The sequence below is a fragment of the Cervus elaphus genome, chromosome 19 (assembly GCF_910594005.1).
Source record: "Cervus elaphus chromosome 19, mCerEla1.1, whole genome shotgun sequence".
Taxonomy (NCBI): domain Eukaryota; kingdom Metazoa; phylum Chordata; class Mammalia; order Artiodactyla; family Cervidae; genus Cervus; species Cervus elaphus.
In genome coordinates, this window is record NC_057833.1 from 35,951,012 (window position 1) to 35,974,616 (window position 23,605).

The 23,605-nt window shown below is 37.0% G+C and overlaps 1 protein-coding gene and 1 pseudogene across 7 annotated transcripts in view; both read left to right on the forward strand.

The window, feature by feature from the left end:
• The window catches only part of YEATS2 (YEATS domain containing 2), a 97,055-nt gene that overhangs the window by 23,810 nt on the left and 49,640 nt on the right, over window positions 1-23,605 (forward strand). For 6 of the 7 annotated variants that reach the window (XR_006335363.1, XM_043875074.1, XM_043875078.1 and 3 more), the window contains exons 5-8: window positions 1,186-1,431; window positions 3,101-3,216; window positions 9,197-9,358; window positions 20,524-20,635. Coding sequence is in view for 6 of the 7 variants with exons in the window: in XM_043875074.1 (XP_043731009.1) it covers window positions 1,186-1,431; window positions 3,101-3,216; window positions 9,197-9,358; window positions 20,524-20,635 (636 nt within the window). In the remaining variant the exon portion in view is untranslated. Of the gene's footprint in view, window positions 1-1,185; window positions 1,432-2,576; window positions 2,634-3,100; window positions 3,217-9,196; window positions 9,359-20,523; window positions 20,636-23,605 lie in introns of those variants that run through there. The other variant, XM_043875079.1, reaches the window with a different exon arrangement.
• On the forward strand, window positions 10,775-15,314 carry LOC122675824 (annotated as a pseudogene).

Consider the following 23,605-nt stretch of genomic DNA (forward strand, 5'->3'; position numbering starts at 1 on the left):
ATTTTTGGGAGATAACTGTTCAACTCAGGGCAGATTCCAATGTCATCTGTTACATAGCTTGCCATTGGGGTCAACAAGATGGACGTTGAGCACTAGCAGCTGTATTACATAGGACTGTAGCTACTCTGAAGAGCTGGTTATTCATTTGATGTTTTGTTGCCCTTTTTTAAAAAACTATTAACAGTACTGAACTGTGCTATTTGATAGTCTAGAAATGCACTGATTTTTGTTATATTCTGATTAGGATTTATATAAGGATATCTAGGTATATTTTTGTCTATTATGATCTGCCACTTAAAATTTATTTTTAGTTTGCTCTAACAAATACATTTATAGCTCTAAAGTAAACTTTTATTTTTGAAATATAATAGCTTTGTTGCTTTGAACTCTGAAACACTACTCTCTGACTCTCTTACTCACTAAAATTATTTTAATTTCAATTAAATAATTTCTAAAACTTGCTTCTTGGAAGTAACTACAGTGTATCAGTAGTACAGTATATCTGTATCAAGTAACAACACTTCTTATTTTATGCATAAGTAATAAAACACAAAAGATACCCTAGGCTGGCTTCAGTCCTGGACTGTGCTATACTTTATCCTATGTGGGAGTCATTTTATATATGCTTTTTTAAAATCTTTATATTTCTTACAGGAGTGTTTTATTTAGAGCGGATGATATATTTGAATCAAGCAATATGAGACTTATTTTTTAAAGTCAAATCTGATTTCCATGTGTTACTATTAATATATATTTATCTTTACTTTTCATTTACCTTCTGAGAACTTGCATCTTTAGCTTTTAGTGTTAGGACTTTTGCATAATTATTTCTCATTCTGTAGTTTTTGTTGATTTGGACTCTGTTTTATGGGGGTAGGTGAAGAATCTGACAGTAAAGAATCTGCCTGCAGTGCAGGAGACTCGAGTTTAGTCCCTGGGTCGGGAACATCCGTGGAGAAAGGAATGGCTACCCACTCCAGTATTCTTGCCTGGAGAATCCCATAGACAGAGGAGCCTAGTGGGCTATAGTCCATGGAGTCACAGAGAGTCGGACATGACTGAGTGACTAAGCACAGCACAGGCATGATCCCGAAATAGATAAGGGTTTTTGGAAAGATCAAATTTTTGCCTACTTTTGCTGGATATAATTTAAAGTTTGTTTTGCTTACTTTCATTTTTTTGCAGGGGTCAAAGACATGTGATACAATGGTTTTTAATCATCCTGCTATCAAGAAATTTTTGGAATCACCATCTAGGTCATCATCTCCTGCCAATCAGAGATCAGAAACACCATCAGCCAATCATTCAGAAAGTGATTCTTTATCTCAACACAATGACTTCTTATCTGACAAAGACACTAACAGCAATATGGACATAGAAGAAAGACTCTCAAGCAACACGGAGCAGAGACCAAGCCGAAATACTGGAAGGGTATATAGTTGGATGGGTGGGAGGGAGCCAAAAGAGAAGGGAAGCAATACTTATTAAGTATGCACACAGTATTTCATTTCATTGGAACCATAAGATATGTTAGTTATCACTTTTAGAGATGGGGAAACTCAGTCTCTATGAGGTTGAGGTTATAGTTGTCCACAAGTATCAGAACTGAGAATTAAACCTCTGTCTTTCTGATTTTACAATTCAAATCTCTGAGCATCGCCCAACTCCCAGATGCCATTCATGTAGATGGGAAAGAAACATTGAGGAGTTGGCAATACCTTAACTTTGCCCAAGGTCTTTCTACTCTATCAGGTTTATTCTCTCAAGAGCAGTGTCTCTTCAGCAGGTCCCTCTTTGAAATTTTATGTTCTAAGATGCTTTAATAACTGAAATAAACTTGAAAAATAATAAGTAGAATTGAAAACTTGTTTATTACTCTTTGATCCTGTCAGTTTGTTGTTTAAATTCTGATCTTACACTGCTCTGAAATTCATGGTATAATACTTGACTATCAAATCCTCATTGGATAAAACCAGTGGTTTTTCTCAACCAGATGTTCTGTGATAGAGGAAATTCCCAGGTTGCTTTCCACATACTCAGACATCAAAGATTTGATTATTTTTGATAAAAATATTTTCTGAGGCCTTCCCTGGCAGTCCAGTGGTTAAGACTGCACTTCCAAAAAAAAAAAAAAGACTGCACTTCTAATGCAGAGGGCATGGGTTCAATCCCTGGTTGGGAAAACTAGGATCCTACATGCTGTGTGGCATGACCACCAACCCCCCCCCCCCAACCCGCCCCCAAAAAGAATTCTGATTACAAATTCATTATGTTGGTTGTTGAAAATTTTAAACTACAGAAAAGTCATTCATAATGCCACTACCCCAAATCAGAACTGTTAATATTTGGATTTAGTTGTTGGATAACTTATGGGGAAATACTGCGTATGGTTTTCTTTTTTAATTAAGATGAATTTAGGTCATGCTAGTCATAGGATTCAGAAACCTGCTATCTTTTATGTAATATACATGCTCATGTTCATGTAACATACTTAGTGTTTACTGTGTACCAGGCACTTTTCTAAGAACTGTACAAAACAATCTGAGATGCATACTATTATCACCCTTATTTTATAGATGAGGAAACTGAGACAGAGAAGTTAAGTGATTACCAAGATGATACATCCAGTAAATGTAAGGTCCAAGTCTTAAACACTGGCTGTCTATCTCCATAGTCAAACTTTAAATTAACCATTATGTGTAAACTGCTTCTTACTGAAAAATTTGTAGTAGTGCAGAAGATTGGAAAAAAGGTAAATTTCATTGACCCTACCACCCATTTCCATTTCCCAGAGGTAACCTTTGTAGTAGTTTCTTGTGTATCCTTCTACATCCTATTTGTATATATAAAGCCGTTCTATGTATGACTATTAAAAGCACACATATATGTGGAATAACAGTGTACAGACTTTTTCTATAATAGAAAAATTACAGTAAAATTATTCTTTCATGCTCTGAGAGGAGCCATAAAATCAGAGAATTTTGTAATTAAAAAAAAGAAAGATTGAATTAGTCCATTTGTACCTTGTATGATTTTGTGGTTTCTACCTATTGAAAATTGTCCAAATTGAAAATGAAACTTGATTATGATTTTTTTCTAGGACACTTCTAGTATTGCTGGCTCCCATAAAACAGAGCAGCGGAATACTGATCTCACGGGAGATGAGACTTCACGACTTTTTGTAAAGAAAACAATAGTAGTGGGCAATGTGTCCAAGTGAGTATTCAGTTGAATTGTCTCATTTTCAGTCATCCAGTTTCGGTAAGACTCTGGCATATTATTATTACAGTAGGAATAGGCCTCAGGAATTCTTTTTCCCAAACTCTTAGTTGTTTTAAAAGTAAATGAAGTTCCAGAAACTTGAGACTGCTTCAGTGTGTCTGTTCATCTTTGACATGGAATAAAATTGTGCTTAGTAAAAAAATTTTTGCAGACATGAAGTTTTATGTATTTTTAAAAAACACTTATTTGGTTGTGCCAGGTCTTAGTTGCATCATGTGAGATCTAGTTCCCTGACCAGGGATCGAACCCATGCCCCCTGCATAGGGAGTCCAGAGTCCCACCCACTGGACCACCAGGGAAGTCCCACTTTTATATATTTTATTAAGCGTACAAGTGTGGATAACTTTGGAGGAATTTTGACTTCTTCTGACCTAGTTCTGTCCTTAGGGGCCTTACCTAATTCCTAAAAATGTTTGTTTGGTTGCCCAAATAGAAATGTTTTAAATTTATAACAAAAGGTTGTAGAGCATGTCTTGAAGACAGAATTCCTCCAAGATAAAGGGCTATCTAACGGTGTGATCTCATGCTCTCTAGTAGGAGCATCATCATTTTTGCCAAGTGTTTAGGAATGGATAAGACATAAATCTTCAACAGCTTAAGAAGTTTATTTCCTCACAAAACTTTATCTGCTCTTCTCCTCACTCGGCATTTCCTCCATGCTGCTTGTCATTTTTGTCACATTATATCATTATTTCCAATTTTCATACATCTTTTCCAAATCAGACTGGAATCTCTTTAGTATAGAAAGTATATCTTGTTTCTTTTTGTATCTTGAAGTAGTTGGTGTTCAGTAAATGTTGATTGGTGAATAAATTGATATACTTATGAAAATTGGAATTAGATTCAATTATTGAAACTAAAGGATTCTGAATTACACTGAATATCTGGGGAGGGGAATCAGATGTCAGAGGAGTCTTCCAAATCCCAGTTAATGAACCACTGATAACAAACAGGAAGTACATTAAGAATCTCAGGATAATACAAAGATGCTCAGTAGTCTTTGTAGTATTTAAACAGAAGCATAAAAATTTAAATAGAAGCATAAAATATGACTGAGGCAATTAAGTTTCTGTTTTACAAGTTATTTTAGAATTAGCATGCATTTAGCTAAGGGAACTGATATGTAGTATTGAGGTCTCACCTATAGTACAAGACATGTCAGCCCAGAAAAGGCCAAAACTAGAAATTCAGGTAGGCTCCCCAGGCCATGAAAAGACTGGGGAGAAACATTTACTGACATTTTCAAACAGTTATGTCTAATTTGTGGATTTGGGGCTTTAAGGCCAGCTAGAACTTAATGACTGACTGTGGACTTTATAAATGAAGAGGAATGATTGGCATGAGAGTTATAAAGTCCTTGTTTGTTCTGGAAGAGGGTAAAAATATTGATTTACTTTAGACTTTGTTAAGAATAATTGTTAGAGTATCTAAGATAACAACTAAAAGAAAAGACATAGAGATTTAAACTTTAAAAGTAGTAAGGAGGGCTTCCCTTGTGGCTCAGTAGTAAAGAATCTGCCTGCCAAAATGCAGGAGACACGGGTTCAGTCCCTGGGTCGGGAACATCCCCTGGAGAGGGAAATGGCAACCCACTCCGGCATTTTTGCATGAAATCCCATGAACAGAGGAGTGTGGTGGGCTATATAGTCCATGGGATCAATAAAGAGTCGGACATGACTTAGCAGCTAAATATCATCATCAGTACACAGAAGTTGATTGTTTCTGTATGACATACTTAGAAAACAACTTTAAAAAGATGCATTTACTCCAGCAATAAAAAATGTAGTGTAATAAATAAAACAAGATATGCTGGCTTTTTATGAAAATAAATAAAAATTTTATTGAAACACATGAAGGAACTAAATGATGAGAGCAGTATAGCATGTTCATGGATAGGAAAGCTCAATGTTGTAAAGATATCTCTTCTTCCTAAGTTGATATGTTAATATTCTGATTAAAATGCTGATAGGGTTCATGAAATTCATAGGCTGGCTCTTATATATGGAAGAGCAAAGATAAAGATAGGACATGAGCACTCCTAAAGAAAAACTGGGTTAGGCAACTTGGCCCACTGTATTGCTAAGGATAAACCATAGACATAGATGAACGTACAGAAGGCCATGACCATATTTTCCAACAGAATGTTATAGGGAGGCCTCATGAAGTAAATGGCAACCCACTCCAGTATTCTTGCCTGGAAAATCCCATGGATGGAGGAGCCTGGTAAGCTACAGTCCATGGGGTCGCAAAGAGTCAGACATGACTGAGTGACTTCACTTTCTTTCTTTCTTTCTTTCATGAAGTAAATCCAGAGCCTCAAAAGGAAGGGCTAAGGATTCTAGTTTTGCCATGGTCAGTACTTAAGGAAATGTCTTGTTTTCTTTAAAGACAAAGAAGCCACTTACAACCTTGACAGCAATGAGTAGGAAACAGAAGAATTCAGAGTTCCAGCACTTTTGAACCTGAATGAAATCACCCCAAAGGCTAGATATTTCCTAACCCAGGAATAAAGTATGCTAGTTTGTTTCTACCTAGTATACCCACTTAGCAGGAAAAGCAGGATTATTTTTTTTTTTTTTTTAATTGCCTGATGATAATTAGAAAACAAAAACTTCATGGGAATGCCTCTTTGGGCCTCCCCCCTGCCAAAAAAAAAAAGTTTAAAGAAAAGGGTTAACTGCAAAGTCTTACTTTGGTTAGGTAATACAGCTGTTAAATATTTCCTGAATTTTAGGGTTTTTTATTTTAATGGAAAAGTTTCTCCAGCCCTTCAGCTCCTGGTAACCATTTTTCTACTCTGCTTCTATGAGTTTGATTTTTCTTTTTAGATTTCACATAGAAGTGATACCCAAGCAGTATTTGTCTTTCTTTGCTTGACTTATTTCACTTACCATAATGCCATCAAGGTCTGTCTATCCATGTTGTCAAAAATGGCAGGATTTACTTTTTTCTCAGGACTGAATAATATTCCTATGTGTGTGTTAATATCTTTATCTATCTCCTTAAAAATTTTTTTGTTTAATTGAAGTACAGTTGATCTAGTAACATTATATTCATTTTATGTGTACAGCATAGTGATTTGATATTTTTATATATTGCAAAATGATCACCTCAATAAGTCTAGTTACCATCTGTCACCATAGCTATACATTACCTGTACATTGCATGACTTGTTTATAACTGAAAGTTTAGTTGGTTCCCCTGCCTATTTATAAATTAGGTATTTTTGTTTTGTTTTTGTTTTGCTGTTTTGTGAGTTCTTTATGTTTTAAATATTAACCCTTTATCAGACACATGATTTAGAAGTATTTTTTTCCATTCCATAGGTTGTCTTTTCATTTTGTTGGTGGTTTCCTTTCCTGTGCAAATGCTTTTTAGTTTGATGTAGTTCTACTTGTTTTGGTATCATTGCCTCTGTTTTTGGTGTCAGATCCAAAAAATCATTGCCCAGACTGATATAAAAAAGCTTGCCCTTTATACTTCTTCCAGTTTTATGGTTTTAGGTCTTAAATTTAACTTGTGAATCCATTTTGAGTTGATTTTGTGTATGGTGTGGATAGAGGTTCAGTACATTCTTTTGCATGTGGCTTTTCAGTTTTCCCAGCACCATTTATTGAAACTATCCTTTCCCTCATTGTATATATTAGCTTCCTCGTTGGAAATTAATGATCAGTAACTGTGAGTTTATTTCTTGTCTCTCTCTTTTGTGCTATTGGTTTGTGTTTTTATTCCAGTGCAACACCGTTTTGATTATTGTAGCTTTGTAATATAGTTTGAAGCCAGGAAAAAAAGCCTTCAGCTTTTATCTTCCTTCTCATGATTGATTTGGCTATTCAGAATCTTTTCTGGTTGCACGTAGATTTTAGGATTGTTTTTCTATTTGTAAAAAATGCCATTGGAATTTTGATAGAGATTGCATTGTAGTATGAAAATTTTAACTGTTTTTCCAGTTCTTGAGCACAGAATATCTGTGCCTTCTTCAGTTTCTCTCATCAGTGTTTTATAGATTTTTAGTTTTATTTTTGTTTATTGAAGTGTAGTTGATAGTGTCTTACAGTTTTCAGTGTATAGGTCTTTTACCTTTTTGCTTATATTGCTAAGTGTTTTATTGTATTTGATGCTGTTGTAAATGAAATTATTGTCAATTTCTCTTTCTGGTAGTTTGTTGTCAGTATATAGAAACAACTGATTTTTAAATGTTGATTTTATATCCTGCAACTCTACTGAATTCATTTAATAGTTTTGTGATGGAGTCTTTAGGTTTTTCTATGTATGATATTATGTTTTGTGCAGAGACAATTTTACTTCTTCCTTTTCAGTTTGGATGCCTTTTCTTTTTTGTGTGTGTGTCTGATTGCTCTGGCTAGGACTTATAGTACTGTGTTGAATAAAAATGGCAATAGTGGACATCCTTGTCTTGTTCATGATCTTAGAGGAAAATCTTCTGGCTTTCACCATTGAGTATGATCTTAGCTGTGGGCTTGTCATGTGTGGCCTTTATTATTTTGAGAAATGCTTCCTCTATATGCAGTTTGCTGAGAATTTTTATTATGAATAGGTACTGAATTTTGTCAAATGCTTTTGCTGCATCTTTTGAGATGATTATATAATTTTTACCCTTCATTTCATTAATGTGATGTGTTGCATTGATTTTAGATGTCAAACCATCCTGTATGCCTGGAATAAATCTCACTTGCTCATGTTGTATGATACTTTTAATGTACTGTTGAATTCTGTTTGCTAATGTTCTGTTGAAGAATTTTGCATTTACTTTTGTCAAGGATTGTTGTTTAGTCACTCAGTCCTGTATGACTCTCTTGTGACCCCATGGACTGTAGCCTGCCAGGCTACACTGTCCATGGGATTTCCCAGGCAAGAATACTGGTGTGGGTTGCCATTTTCTCCTCTAGGGGATCTTCCCAACCCAGGGATTGAATCAGCATCTCCTGCATTGGCAGGCAGATTCTTTACCACTGAGCCACCTGGGAAGCCCTTTATCAGGAATACTGGCTTGTAATTTTCTTTTCTTGTAGTATCCTCATTTCGCTCTGGTATTGGTAATTTGGGTTCATAAAATGAGATCGTTTTTGGAAGAGATTGAAGATTGGAATGAATTCTTTATCTGTTTGGTAGAATTCACCCGTTAAACCACTGGTCCTGGAATGTACTTTGTTGGGAGGTTTTTGTTTGCTGATTCAATCTCCTTACCAGTAACTGTTCTGTTCAGATTTCTGTTTTTTCACCATTCAGTCTGGGTAGGGTCTCTTATTTCTAGGTTTTATTCATTACTGCTAAGTTGTCCAGTTTGTTGATGCGTAAGTGTTCTTAGTCTTTTATGATCCTTTGTATTTGTGTGGTATCAGTTGTAACATCTCTTTCATTTATAATTTTATTTGTTTGAGTCCCTCTTTCTTGGTAAGTCTATGTAAAGATATTTGTCTATTTTATCTTGTCGAAAAACCAACTCTTCCTTCTTTGACCTTTTCTAATTGTGTTTTTAGTCTCTATTTCCACTCTGATCTTTGTTATTTCTTTCCTTTTCCTAACTTAGGGTTTAGTTTGTTTTTCTCTTTCTAGTTCCTTAGGGTATAAAGTTAGGTTGTTAATTTGAGATCCTTTTTTCTTTATGTAGGCATTTATCACTATAAGCTTCCTTCTTAGAACCGTTTTTGCTGCATCACTTAAGTTTTGGTATGCTCTATTTCCATTTTCAGATGTCTCCAGGTATTCTTTTATTTCTCTTTTGATTTCTTTTTTCACCTATTGATTGGTAAGTAGTACGTTGTCTACTCTTTATGTATGTGTAAATTTTCCCATTTTCTTCTTGTAATTGATGTTTAATCTTGTTTTAAGTAGTAGTTAATTGGTTTGTTAGAACAAAGATTTCAAGTCGTTTTTTTTCTCCCTACTCTAGGTATATACCTCCTGATAAGAGAGAAGAAAACGACCAGTCAACCCACAAGTGGATGGTATATGTCCGAGGCTCTCGTAGAGAACCCAGTATTAATCATTTTGTCAAGAAAGTTTGGTTCTTTCTTCATCCCAGCTATAAACCAAATGACCTTGTGGAAGTTAGGTGAGCACTACTTGAGTTATTAAACCTGAGAAGTACAGAATTAACTGAAGTGAAAGGAAAGTGATTTAACTTAAGAACACACCTTTGAAATTCTTGTATTATTAATAATTTATTCAGCTTTGGCTTTTAGTCACAATATAATTTTAGCTGTGGTTCTTTATTGCAGATTTCTGTCTCACCAAACAGGTACCGTCCCTGCCTGTCAGGTTGTTACCATATGAATTATACCAGCTTATTCTGCTCTCCTCTGGAAATAACTTGTTTATATAGATATAGATTATAAAAATGTTACTGTTTTTATGATTATCAGAATATATTAGAATTTAATAAAGGATTCTGACTTTATAGAAATACTTAATGTTGTAAGTTCCCCATGATCTCACCCTCTCAGAAGTAACCTTTAATGATATTTTTTTTCTGTTTTTAATCTAGCATTGCTGTTGAAATTTTTTATTGTGATTATTTCACAAAGATGGAATGATTTTTATATATATACACACACACACATTATATATATACACTTTTATAAAATTTGTTTCATTAGGTGTATTGTTCACATCTTTATGTGATGTTACCTATCACATGCATGTTCACTATATGAATGTATTGTAGAAGTGGTTATGGTTTATTATCAGTGAAATCTCCTGTATCTTCAGCTTTCTTCAGAACATTCCTTTAGAGCACTCCTGACTCTTAACTAAAACCTAATTCCTGAGAACACTGCTTCTCCTGAGAAAACTTTCAAGTGGCAACTGTTTTTTTTTTTCCTCTCACACACCGTGTATACCATTGGTTCTAGAGGTGGGTGCTTGTCTGTCTTGTTTGTATTTGTGGCTTCCAGATCAGTGAATTTCCCCTTCTTTTCTCTAAAAACTCCTTCTCCTTTGAAATTTCATAAGATCTGCTGCTTCTCCTTTTTGGGATCATTTACTGATTTCCTAGTCATTCCTCTTTCAAAACAGTTTTAGCACCTAGTGTGCTGAGACTCTCTCTACCAGTACTCTTGCCATCACTCTTAAGGACTTTGACATGCAGATAGACAAGTCTCCCAAAACCTTGGTCTCCCAGTTCATTGATTTCCTTGCTTTAATAATAAGATTATGGTAGTGATATACCTGGAGAAGGAAATGGCAACCTACTCCAGTGTTCTTGCCTGGAGAATCCCAGGGATGGGGGAGCCTGGTGGGCTGCCATCTGTGGGGTCGCACAGGGTCGGACATGATTGAAGTGATCAGCAGCAGCAGCAGCAGCAGCAGCAGTGATAGACCATGGAATCTGAGCTGAGTAAGGAGAGAAGGAGATTACCTTGGGAGATTACATAATAGCAGTAATGGGTAGGAAAACTGGTGTGGACAAGAAATGAAAATCTCTATGGGGGGTCAAAAAGTAAATCTATTTCTAATAAATAGATTAGAAATGGAGCCGGAAGATAGGCGTTGTTGGTCAAAAAGTCTGATACTTAGAAATGAGATTTTTGTAGCTAGTACAGAACATTTATCTTCATATGGATATTTAGGTATGTATCAATTATCAGCTGATCTGTCCTGTCATATGCGTTCAGTTCTCAAAAAAACATGGATCCGATGCTAGATTTTGTTAATAATTTTGACTTCTGTACTAATACTATACTATTTTGTTTTGCTTAATAGAATATGCTGATCTTAGGTAGAGTATGTTCCCCTGCAGAGAAGGCAATGGCAACCCACTCCAGTACTCTTGCCTGGAAAATCCCATGGACGGAGGAGCCTGGTAGGCTGCAGTCCGTGGGGTCGCTAAGAGTCAGACACGACTGAGCGACTTCACTTTCACTTTTTACTTTCATGCATTGGAGAAGGAAATGGCAACCCACTCCAGTGTTCTTGCCTGGAGGATCCCAGGGATGGGGGAGCCTGGTGGGCTGCCGTCTGTGGGGTCGCACAGAGTCGGACACGACTGAAGCGACTTAGCAGCAGCAGCAGCAGTTCCCCTGATTATTATTATTATTTTACAATTTTTGTCTTGGTCATTCTTGAGTACATATGTTGTTCCAGATTACTTTAGAATCTAAGTGTTGATTTATGGATTGAAATCACATTGAATTAATGATTAATTTTCACACTTTTTATGATATTGAATCTTTCTATCTTGTCTACCCAAGAGAGTGAATCAGCGTAAGAGTTTTCCAGTGCAAACAAGGTTTTTTTCTTTTACTTCCTGTATTTTCTTAACATATTTCATTTGATAGAACCTTGGGAAAGTGTTGCTATTCTGTTTTATTCTAATGGTACAGATTGATAAAAGCAATTACATTCACAGGCTCTCAGACATTAGAGTTGAAAAGACCTTGTTTGTGATATTGTTTCAGTCTATACCTGATTTATGAAACCTTTTAGAAATACCCAGTACAGCTCATTTAGCCTCACCTAGAATTCCACTGGTGCCCTAGATTTGTTTTCTTTGCTAGGAGTACCATCTTCCTATTGTCTGTCTTCTTTGCTTATACAAACATACATATGCTTATGTCTATATACATGTACACAGTGTAGCTATCTTTCTTAACATCCGCCGTTTATCCTTTAAGACATAACTCAGAAATTAACTTTCTCAATGATTCCTTCTTTACCCTACTTTCTTACAGGGGTTAAAATACGAGTAAATAATTATTTACTTGAATTCTTGGAATGCTAACAATATTTTGTACTTTAAGATAACTTAAGATTAACAGTATTTTCTGAGTTTAGATATCCTGACTCCAAATTAGCCCATTGTTTAATACAGATATTTTAGTGATTTTGTTAAGGAATAGTAGGTGAGTTTAAAAAGCACTTTGTCTATAAACATATAAATATTAATATAAAAAACATGTCTTAATGTCCAGGCAAGAAATTCCCTTATACAGTAAAACAGCAGCAGCAACAACACTGTTTTAGGAAAGCATTTTATTTAATATAAAACAGGTGAATCAGTTAAAATGTATTAATCATATTTTTTATTGATGATAAACATCTGATTTACTAAAAATGGGGTTAAAAGCTCATTATGTAAAACCCTAATACTTAATGATCCAAATCAGTGCCCATGTTATTTCTCATTTCTCATCCCAAGAATTAGACTTTGTGAAACACATGGCTTCCTTTAGGTTGTAGAAAAGTATCATGCAATAATATATGAAATTGTATTTACTAAGAAATCTAAACTAATCTGCAGGTAAAGGTCACATTTGTCAGATTGTATTTTAAGTCTGAGGAAATCCAGGGGAGAGATCATGCCATAGCTCCTTGTCAAATTTCTCTTTTATCTTTTACTTCTAGAGTATCTTCTGTTAATCGTAAATGAACTTTGTTTTGTGAAATTTATGAGGTTTCACATTTTCTTTTTGATTCATGCCACTGACAATATTCCATAATTAGCTGTGGTGATATATCTGACCAGTTTTTCACAGCTTGTGAATTACACTATTACCACATACCTTTCCCAAGAGCATACTTTACTGTACATTTTGTTAAGTACAATACTATGATTTTTAAATAGTATTTTAAAAGAGAACCTTGCTTGTGTGTTTCTAGAGAAACAGTTTGTTAATGATCAACCATACCTCTGTTTTCATAGCAACTAATGTATATAAATTTGTTATTACAGTTACTAATTTACATGTATATTTCCCTTACTGGATTCAGAACTTCTGGATGTTTGGGACTTTTTCTTAATTGTCTTTATGTCCCTGCAGTTTAGAATCATGCCTGGCATGTAGTAAATGTTCATTTCATGTTGAGTGAATTCTGAATTCATGATGTGGGCCTTTCTATTTGTAAGTGGCTATGTTTGTTTGGAAGTTTTTAATTATATTGAGGACTATAAAGAAAGCTGAGCACCTAAGAATTGATGCTTTTGAACTGTGGTGTTGGAGAAGACTCTTGAGAGTCCCTTGGACTGCAAGGAGATCCAACCAGTCCATCCTAAAGGAGATCAGTTCTGAGTGTTCATTGGAAAGACTGATGCTGAAGCTCCAATACTTTGGCCACCTGACGCGAAGAACTGACTCACTGGAAAAGACCCTGATGCTGAGAAAGATTGAAGGTGGGAGGAGAAGGGGACGACAGAGGATGAGATGGTTGGATGGAATCACGGACTTGATGGACATGAGTTTGAGCAAGCTCCTGGGATTGGTGATGGACAGGGAAGCCTGGCGTGCTGCAGTCCATGGGGTTTCAAAGAGTCAGACACGACTGAGCGACTGAACTGAATCATATTGAGGAGAGTTCTAACTTTCTTTAACTGCTAACCAGTACACTTCCATACATTTTGTGACATCACATAGAATCATTATAAACTCTTTTCCATATAGCTGTTCAAATATTTTTAGAGCACTGTTAGGTCTCTTCTGTTTTTCTCCAAGCCAGACATCCACATTTGTTTCAGTTGTTTATGTGACTTTGTGTTCCTCTGCCCTCCAGGTTATATTCTCTGGCACATTCCAGTTTATCTGTATTCTTAAAATATTCTTCTTAGAACTGAACTTTAAACTTCAGGTACGACAGAACATTAACCTGTATCCTTGATTTAATTTAACTCTGTGTTCCTTACAAGACTTTTAAGATGTTTCTTGTGTCAAAGTATCTAGAGTAATGTGATAAGTAGGTGAGATCTTTTCAGCTGACTTGAAACTTAAGGATAATCTCTCTGAACCAAAGTGCATGTGAGTTTCCCATGCACTGTGAACCTCCTTGTCAGAGTACATTACGTGATGAAGAGCATGGGTAGATTCTGCTCCTACAAACCATCTGTTTTCCATTAAGTTCAGTTGCCGTGGCCATCCTTAGCCAACTTTCTAAAAGCTGTGACTGTAAACTTTGTTTTTAGGCAAAAGACAGTCACTACATGTATGCTAGGCTTAGGACTTGATATAGGGATTGCAAACATGGAGAACACATGGTTCCAGTGTTAGAATATTCCTGGCCTTGGTGTGTGAGAGACTACAATGGGCTAGGCCCCCAAAGGACTGTCCTAGTGAGCCTCTTCAAATTGTATCATTAAAAAAAGGGGGGGGGGGGCCACTTTGGAGCCTGTTCCTTGAGTTTAAATCTCAGATTCACTACTTAATTGCCGTGTGACCTTCGGCTAGTTACTTAGCCTCGCTGTGTCTCAAAGAGGATATTTCATATTGTGGTTATAAAGATTAGATTAGTTAATAGATATAAAGGGCTTAGAACAGTAGTAGGATTATGCTAAATAATAGAAGTATGTCCTTCTGCTGCTGTTAACAAGGAACAGAATGTGTTTACACTTCAGGGTGGACAACTTAGTGGAATGTTTTAGATTTTTTTGAAGGTCCTTTGGAGGAAGAATTTATTTGTGATTGCAGAAAGCATATGACTTGCAGGAGCAAAATGAAATATTTTTTACAACCGAGCTCTTCAGAAATGTAAGCCCTTTCTTGCTCCCTGGCCATCTTGGCAGCTGCTCTTGGTTGGGGGCATCCTATACCTAAGACTAGAAGGTGGTGGCTGCAAAGAAAATGACAGAGTCACTAGAGTCAATCAACTCTGGGCTCCAGCTGGTTAAGAAAAGTGGAAAGTATGTGCTGGGCTACAAGCAGACTCTGAAAATAATCAGACAAGGCAAAACAAAACTGGTCATCCTCACCAACAACTGCCCGGCCTTGAGGAAATCTGAATTAGAGTATTACGCTGATTGGCCAAAACTGGTGTCCATCACCACAGTGGCAATAATACTGAATTGGGCACAGCATGTGGAAAATACTCCAGAGTATGCACACTGGCTATCATTGATCCAGGTGATTCTGATATCATTAGAAGCATGCCAGCACAGACTGGTGAAAAGTAAATTGTGTACAAATTTTCTTTAATAAAACTGGCCAGGCACAAAGACAGAACTATAGGTCAATGGAACAAAATAGAAAGCCCAGAGATAAATCCACACACCTATGGACACCTTATCTTTGACAAAGGAGGCAAAAATATACAACAGAGAAAAGACAATCTCTTTAACAAGTGGTGCTGGGGAAACTGATCAACCACTTGTAAAAGAATGAAACTAGAACACTTTCTAACACCATGCACAAAAATAAACTCAAAATGAACTAAAAATCTAAACGTAAGACCAGAAACTATAAAACTCCTAGAGGAAAACATAGGCAGAACACTTCTGACATAAATCACAGCAGGATCCTCTATGACCCACCTCCCAGAGTAATGGAAATAAAGGCAAAAACAAATGGGACCTAATTAAACGCTTTTGCACAATGAAGGAAACTATAAGCAAGGTGAAAAAACAGCTTTCAGAATGGGAGAAAATGATAGCAAACGAAGCAACTGACAATCTCAAAAATATACAAGCAGCTTATACAGCTCCATACCAGAAAAATAAACGACCCAATCAAAAAATGGGCCAAAGAACTAAACAGACGTTTCTCCAAAGAAGACATACAGATGGCTAACAAACACATGAAAAGATGCTCAACATCACTCATTATCACAGAAATGCAAATCAAAACCACAATGAGGTACCATCTCATGCCAGTCAGAATGGCTGCTATCCAAAAGTCTACAAGCAATAAATGCTGGAGAGGGTGCGGAGAAAAGGGAACCCTCTTACACTGTTGGTGGAAATGCAAACTAGTAGAGCCACTATGGAGAACAGTGTGGAGATTCCTTAAAAAACTGGAAATAGAACTGCCATACGACCCAGCAATCCCACTGCTGGGCATACATACTGAGGAAACCAGAATTGAAAGAGACACGTGGACCCCAATGTTCATTGCAGCTTTACAATAGCTAGGACATGGAAGCAACCTAGATAGATATCCATCGGCAGACGAATGGATAAGAAATGGGGGACACATGTACAATATTGTAAAATAATTAGCCTCCAATTAAATAATTAAAAAACTGGCCAGAGCTTATTTAAATTAAAAAAAAAATGTAATAGGAAGTGTCATTAGTGGATTTTGGGACACTAGAAATGATCCTAAAAGACTGGTTGGCCATTTGAATTAATTAGTTGGACGAGGAGTTATGCTTCATTCTGTATTTTTAAGAAAGCCATTTTTAAGGTCCAGTATACTGTGAGTTTTTCTTTTTGGTTATTGATACATTTCACCCCCCATGAGGAATCTGTTCTGGGCTTTGTTGCTCAGTCGTGTCCGGCTGTTTGCGACCTCATGGATTGTGACCCACCACACTCCTCTGTCCGTGGGGATTCTCCAGGCCAGAATACTGGAGTGGGTTGCCATGCCCTCCTCCAGAGGATCTTTCCAACCCAGGGATCGAACCCAGGTCTCTCACATTGCGGGTGGATTCTTTACTGTGTGAGCTGCCAGGGAAGTCCAAGAATACTGGAGTGGGTAGCCTGTCCCTTCTCCAGGGGATTTTCCTGACCCAGGAATTGAACCAAGGTCTCCTGCATTGCAGGCAAATTCTTTACCAGCTGAGCTACCAGGAAAGCCCTGTGAGGAATCTAGAAATACAGAATTCTCTTCAAGGGAAGCAGTCCTTTTTTGTGTGAAACACAAACTATCTTTTAAAGTAGAATATTCAATAGCTGATGTCTCATCTGTTGGTAAATTCCTTTTTTCCTTCCAAAAATATGGTTAAGGAGGAATTTTCTGTTAAAATCCTTGTTCCTTTTTCCTGGTTTGTCTGTCTTCTGTCTTCCTGCAGTCTGGAAGGAATATCCATTCACTGAAGTTTAGCCTATAAATTGTGGAGCACTGGTGATTTATTATATCCTTTGTAAGAGAAGTTCAGCATACAAACAGTATGATTGACGAATATTGCAAAATGAATTTAGGCCATTCACTTAGCTTTACTGGAATTTAAGTGACTAAACCTGTCATCTATAGAATTTTCTTTAACTATTCTTAAGTCCACCATGTTTCTAGGCCCCACTGTATCTCTGACTTTGGATTCCTTTTCAGGCTGCTGTCTCAAGTCAACCTTCTCATTTGATCCCATGTCTGTCTTTTATTGTGATCCTCACAGTCAAAGGCTTTGGCATAGTCAGTAAAGCGGCAGAAGATGTTTTTCTGGAACTCTCTTGCTTTTTCGATGATCCAGTGGATGTTGGCAATTTGATCTCTGGTTCCTCTGCCTTTTCTAAAACCAGCTTGAACATCTGGAAGTTCGCGGTTCACGTATTGCTGAAGCCTGGCTTGGAGAATTTTAAGCATTACTTAACTAGTGTGTGAGATGAGTGCAATTGTGCAGTAGTTGGAGCATTCTTTGGCATTGCCTTTCTTAGGGATTGGAATGAAAACTGACCTTTTCCAGTCCGGTGGCCACTGCTGAGTTTTCCAAATTTGCTGGCATATTGAGTGCAGCACTTTGACAACATCATCTTTCAGGATTTGAAATAGCTCAACTGGAATTCCATCACCTCCACTAGCTTTGTTCGTAGTGATGCTTTCTAAGGCCCACTTGACCTCACATTCCAGGATGTCTGGCTCTACGTGAGTGATCACACCATCTGGGTTGTGAAGATCTTTTTGTACAGTTCTTCTGTGTATTCTTGCCACCTCTTCTTAATATCTTCTGCTTCTGTTAGGTCCCCACCATTTCTTTCCTTTATTGAGCCCATCTTTGCATGAAATGTTGCCTTGGTATCTCTAATTTTCTTGAAGAGATCTCTAGTCTTTCCCATTCTATTGTTTTCTGCTATTTCTTTGCATTGGTCGCTGAGAAAGGCTTTCTTATCTCTCCTTGCTATTCTTTGGAACTCTGCATTCAAATGAGAATATCTTACCTTATCCTTTGCTTTTTGCTTCCCTTCTTTTCACAGCTATTTGTAAGGCCTCCTCAGACAGCCATTTTGCTTTTTTGCATTTCTTTTTCTTAGGGATGGTCTTGATTCCTGTCTTCCTGTACAATGTCACAAACCTCCATCAATAGTTCATTAGGCACTCTATCAGATCTAGTCCCTTAAATCTATTTCTCACTTCCACTGTATAGTCATAAAGGATTTGATAGGTCATACCTGAATGACCTGCCTGTTGAGAAGCCTGTATGCAGGTCAGGAAGCAACAGTTAGAACTGGATATGGAACAACAGACTGCTTCCGAATAGGAAAAGGAGTACATCAAGACTGTATATTGTCACCCTGCTTATTTAACTTATATGCAGAGTACATCATGAGAAACGCTGGGCTCAGGAAGCACAAGCTGGAATCAAGATTGCTGGGAGAAATATCAATAACCTCAGATATGCAGATGACACCACCCTTATGGCAGAGAGTGAAGAAGAACTAAAGAGCCTCTTGATGAAAGTGAAAGAGGAGAGTGAAAAAGTTGGCTTAAATCTCAACATTCAGAAAACTAAGATCATGGCGTCCGGTCCCATCACTTCATGGCAAATAGATGGGCAAACAGTGGAAACAGTGGCTGACTTTATTTTTTTGGGCTCCAAAATCACTGCAGGTAGTGATTGCAGCCATGAAATTAAAAGACACTTACTCCTTGGAAGGAAAGTTATGACCAACCTAGACAGCATATTAAAAAGCAGAGACAAAAAAAAAATAAATAAAAAAATAAATAAAAAGCAGAGACATTACTTTGCCAACAAAGGTCCATCTAGTCAAGGCTATGGTTTTTCCAGTGGTCATGTATGGATTTGAGAGTTGGACTATAAAGAAAGCTGAGCACCTTAGAATTGATGTTTTTGAACTGTGGTGTTGGAGAAGACTCTTGAGAGTTCCTTGGACTGCAAGGAGATCCAACCAGTCCATCCTAAAGGATATCCTGGGTGTTCATTGGAAGGACTGATGTTGAAGCTGCAAGTCCAATACTTTGGCCACCTGATGTGAAGAGCTGACTCATTTGAAAAAACCCTGATGCTGGGAAAGATTGAGGGCAGGAGGAGAAGGGGATGACAGGATGAGATGGTTGGATGGCATCACCGAATCGATGGACATGGGTTTGGGTGGACTCCGGGAGTTGGTCATGGACAGGGAGGCCTGGAGTGCTGTGGTTCATGGGGTCACAGAGAGTTGGACACGACTGAGCAACTGAACTGGCTGACTATCTTTTCTTTCTGTCTGAATTTATGCTGACATCATGGCTACTTCCCTTGGTATCTCAGCTGGTTTCTTCCATCCAGGGCCCTCTTGTTTCTTTGCTTTCTTTTTTTTCTAGTTTGTAATACAACTGTTGCTTTCTCTTACTTTCTAGTCTGCTGTCACCCTCAGGGGTTTTTCCTTCCTTGGCCTCTCCTGGTAGCCTCTGGCCTTGTGCCTGATGATTCATATCTGTTCCTAGACTCCTCTCAGGTTGTGTTCTTAGACTTCCTCTACCCTTACTGAATTCACGTCTCTCCTTAGTTTTCCAAAAGCACATCCCACTGAAAGTTCCTTTCTCCCTGCAGTCTTGGCATCCTCTCTCATTATAGTAATTCCAGGCCAGTGATTCATAATGAACATTTTCACTTTAAAGCATTCTCTCTTTCCTCCATTAACTTAAACCATGTTATTCTTAAGTACATGGGGGTCTCAGTTACATTTTAAACTTTTTATTTGGGAAAATTCCAGACATAGACAAAGTAGAGTATATTGAATCCTCGTATACCCAACACCAATTATCAACAGCAAACCAGTCTTTTTCTCATCACTCTTCCTTTTTATTTCCTTCACAAATTACATTTTGACTGAAAATTGTCATCTGATTAGCAGTCACACACATTCCTCCTTATTCACTAAAATTATGTAAAGTCAGATACAATTTTTTTAAGTCTTCTTAGTAGATAGTTTAAATAAATTTGTCACCTTTGGATTGAATATGGTTTGTTTTTGCCAGAGTGGAGGAATAAGTGAGTGTTTAGGGGTAAGGAGTGTCCCTCACAGCCTCTGTCAGGTAACAGTCCAGGGTTCTGGCGTTAAGTATTGACATCTGTCAAATCACCTTAGTTCCCTGTCTGAAAATAATGACACTGGATTATATGGTGTAAGTGTCTTAGCTCTAAGTATTCAGTGGTTGAAAGTTTAATGTAGGTTTTAGTTGAATTTTTTTCTTTTATAGTTTAGAATTTTAGCAAAATTCAGCATATTAATTTAGCATTAAGTGAGGAAATATAAATAATCATCATAAACATGTAAGTTCTAACTTACCCATTATGGGAAAACTTCCTTTTCTAGAATGAGAGTGAACATGGACTAATACATTAATATCTGCTTTTCCCTAGAGAGCCTCCCTTTCACTTGACCAGAAGAGGCTGGGGTGAGTTTCCTGTCAGAGTTCAAGTTCACTTTAAGGACAGCCAGAACAAGCGGATAGATATCATACATAATCTGAAGGTATTGTAACAAAACAAAGCATTCCTCCCCAGAAATGAAGTGTCTCTTTTCACCTGCACCTGAAGTGGTAGGTTAGACCTTCTGAGAGAAGTTAACCACAGAGAGGAGGATAGATCTGTTTGAGTGTGTTCTGCTTACTGCTGCAGCATTTGTCCTCTAAATGTTGAGGAAAGGGTCACTTTGCAACAAACTGTATGTTCTTTGAAAAGATGAGCTGGTTGAATAATCAGAAGACTTGAATCTCTGATCAGAGCTCACTATGACTATGTTACCTGAGGCTAATAAGTAAATGAAATCTTCTCCTTTTTAATCTATATTTTACTTTTTTACATCTTAATTTTCTGTAGAAAGAGGCACAAATAATAATCCTTGCCTATTTATCTCCTAAGGATAAAGATAGAAGTGAACATATTTGAGAAAATACAAAGTCCTGTGCAAGGTTGTAATACTTTTGGAATCCTTAACTGATACATCCACATGGTTTATTGTGTAACCATTATAAATCTATTTTACAAAGTGTTTTCTATACATGGGAAAACTACCATTATAGTAAGTGAAAAGCATAGAGTATAAAACTATATATATAGCATGAGGTCAACCAAGATTTTAAATAGATGGAAAAAAACACAAATATACTAAAAAGTTGGAGTAATTGAAGTAATGACTTTGAGGGCAATTTCTCCTGCCCCTTTTTTCTGTATGTGTGTGTTTCTTTTCCAATTTATATAATAAGCATTTAGCGTTCATAGTTAGAAGACAGAGCATTTTTGTAAAATACCCTTATGCCCCTCTCTGTAGTAGTCTCATGTACATTTTCTGTCTGTAAGATATAATCCTAATATTGAACTCCTTCCAGTGTACCCTTACTTTGTGGTTTACCACATTATTCCCATTAATTGCTTTCAGATGAATCTGAGTACATTTTCAAAATTCCCTTTTTGTTCCCTTTGTTCTACAAATGTACCCTTTTCAACCTTAAAACCACCTGAAATTTGTCCTCCATTGTTGGTAAACAGCACTGCTAAACTTCATGTTTAAGTTATTTTCTAGAGATTACTGTAAAACAGGGTCATCTTACAACCTCAGTGAAGAACTGAAACCAAATAAAGAATATTTAGCCACTTAGTTTAGTAGGGCAGGATATGTTCCCACTTAGAGGAAGGTCTGAAATAATCTTGCTTTCCCCTTAACTTATTTTAAGCACCGCACATGCCATCTTATATGGCACTGGGCTCAGCCTGCTCCCTAAAATAAAGGGAATTGTTTGCATAGTTTTTATACGCATTGTATTGTCCTTATCACTTAGAGTTTCTGGTGAATGAGACAGTTTTAAAACAGCAGTATTTAAAATGTTACCAGATTTTTCTCAGTTTTACTATTTATCATATATTGATTGGCCTTGAGAACTTAAGCACCTCTATTGTAATCACTGATCTTTATTTATACTGGAGTATCATATTTCCTGCTGTTTCTTTGTTAACTCTCAGAACCGTCTTTGTTTCATCCCTCTGTGTTGTAAATATTTATTCACTTGCAGACCATGACTCTTTCTTCATAATTTTTCTTAAGACTGTCCTTCACCCTTCCCACTCTTCTTGGCTGTTAGTCTACTCTGTCTCCTGATTAGCCTTTTTAATTCCAGTCTATCTCCCTTCCCCTCAGTCCATTCTGTACACCACTGTCAGATTATTCTTCTTCAAACACGAGAGCCTTTATGATATTCCTTTCTGAGAAGCTTTGATTGAATATCTGTTTTCAAGTTTAGATTCCCCTGCCTGCTATTGGAGACTCTTCACATTTTGACTTGACATACTTCCCCTAAATTATCTCACACTAATCTCCTGTGTGAGCGTCCTGCTCCAGTCAGATCAGTCTCTGTTCATGTCCCAGAGATACTTTGGGCCTTTTCTGACGTTGTCTTTTATCCTCTTCCCTTCTCATATGCCGGTGTGGATTCTTTCCATTCTTTAAGTTCCTGTGTAGCTTTTCTTGGTTATTAAAGTCCACAGTGATCTGTATTCTGAGATTCTGTAGTATATAACAATCTATATTTGATACTGTAATAATTATATTGCATACTAAAGACTCTTAAGAGTTCTGTAATTTCCGGGATGAATTCACATATCCTGCATCCCTGGATAGTCATCTAAACCTCTCCTAGTCATCACCACGGAGCACATTAATTCCTCATTCTATTTATCCATTTAGTAAATAAACTTTTGGAAGCTTCTTTCCTAAATTTACTTAAAACTGCATGACCCCTGCCCACCTCTTCTAATCTTGATCTCATTTATCATTGTTTGATTTCTGGAATAGGACAGAACAAGATTTTGTTTCGTTTATTAAGAATTCTAAAAATGTTTATTGATAACTTTCATAACTCTCTTTAAATCATTCCTTCTCCAGTCAAAACCTGTTCTTGTAACATTGCTTATATACTGTGCTTTCCAGTTCTCTTGCCATCTTGATAATAGTTCTGTTTGTCAGTGTCTCTCGCAAAACAAGGTCCCACAAATAAAATATAGGCCAGTGCAGTTTACAGAGAGACTGTTATTTCTGTGCTCTGGAGAACATGAAAATGAATATAGCCTTAAAATTGCCCCTATCTTTATAACAGTGACCCTATTGGTGAAGGTTTAAGCATTAAAACTCCAGATCTCTTCCATGGGGCTACTGTAAATCTACCCTGTATTGCCTTTTAAATTATGAATACTAGTCATCTCTGTGTTGAATGCTAAGGAACTCAGCCAAACTTGAAATCTACCTCTTGCAAGCCTTTGTTGTTGTTGTTTAGTCGCTAAATCGTGTCCAACTCTTTTGTGACCCCGTGGATTGTAGCCCTCCAGGCTTCTGTTTCCATGGTGTATCCCAGGCAAGGATACTGGATTGCTGTTTCCTTCTCCAGGGAATCTTCCTGACCCAGGGATCAAACTCAAGTTTCCTGCATTGGCAGACAGATTGTTTACCACT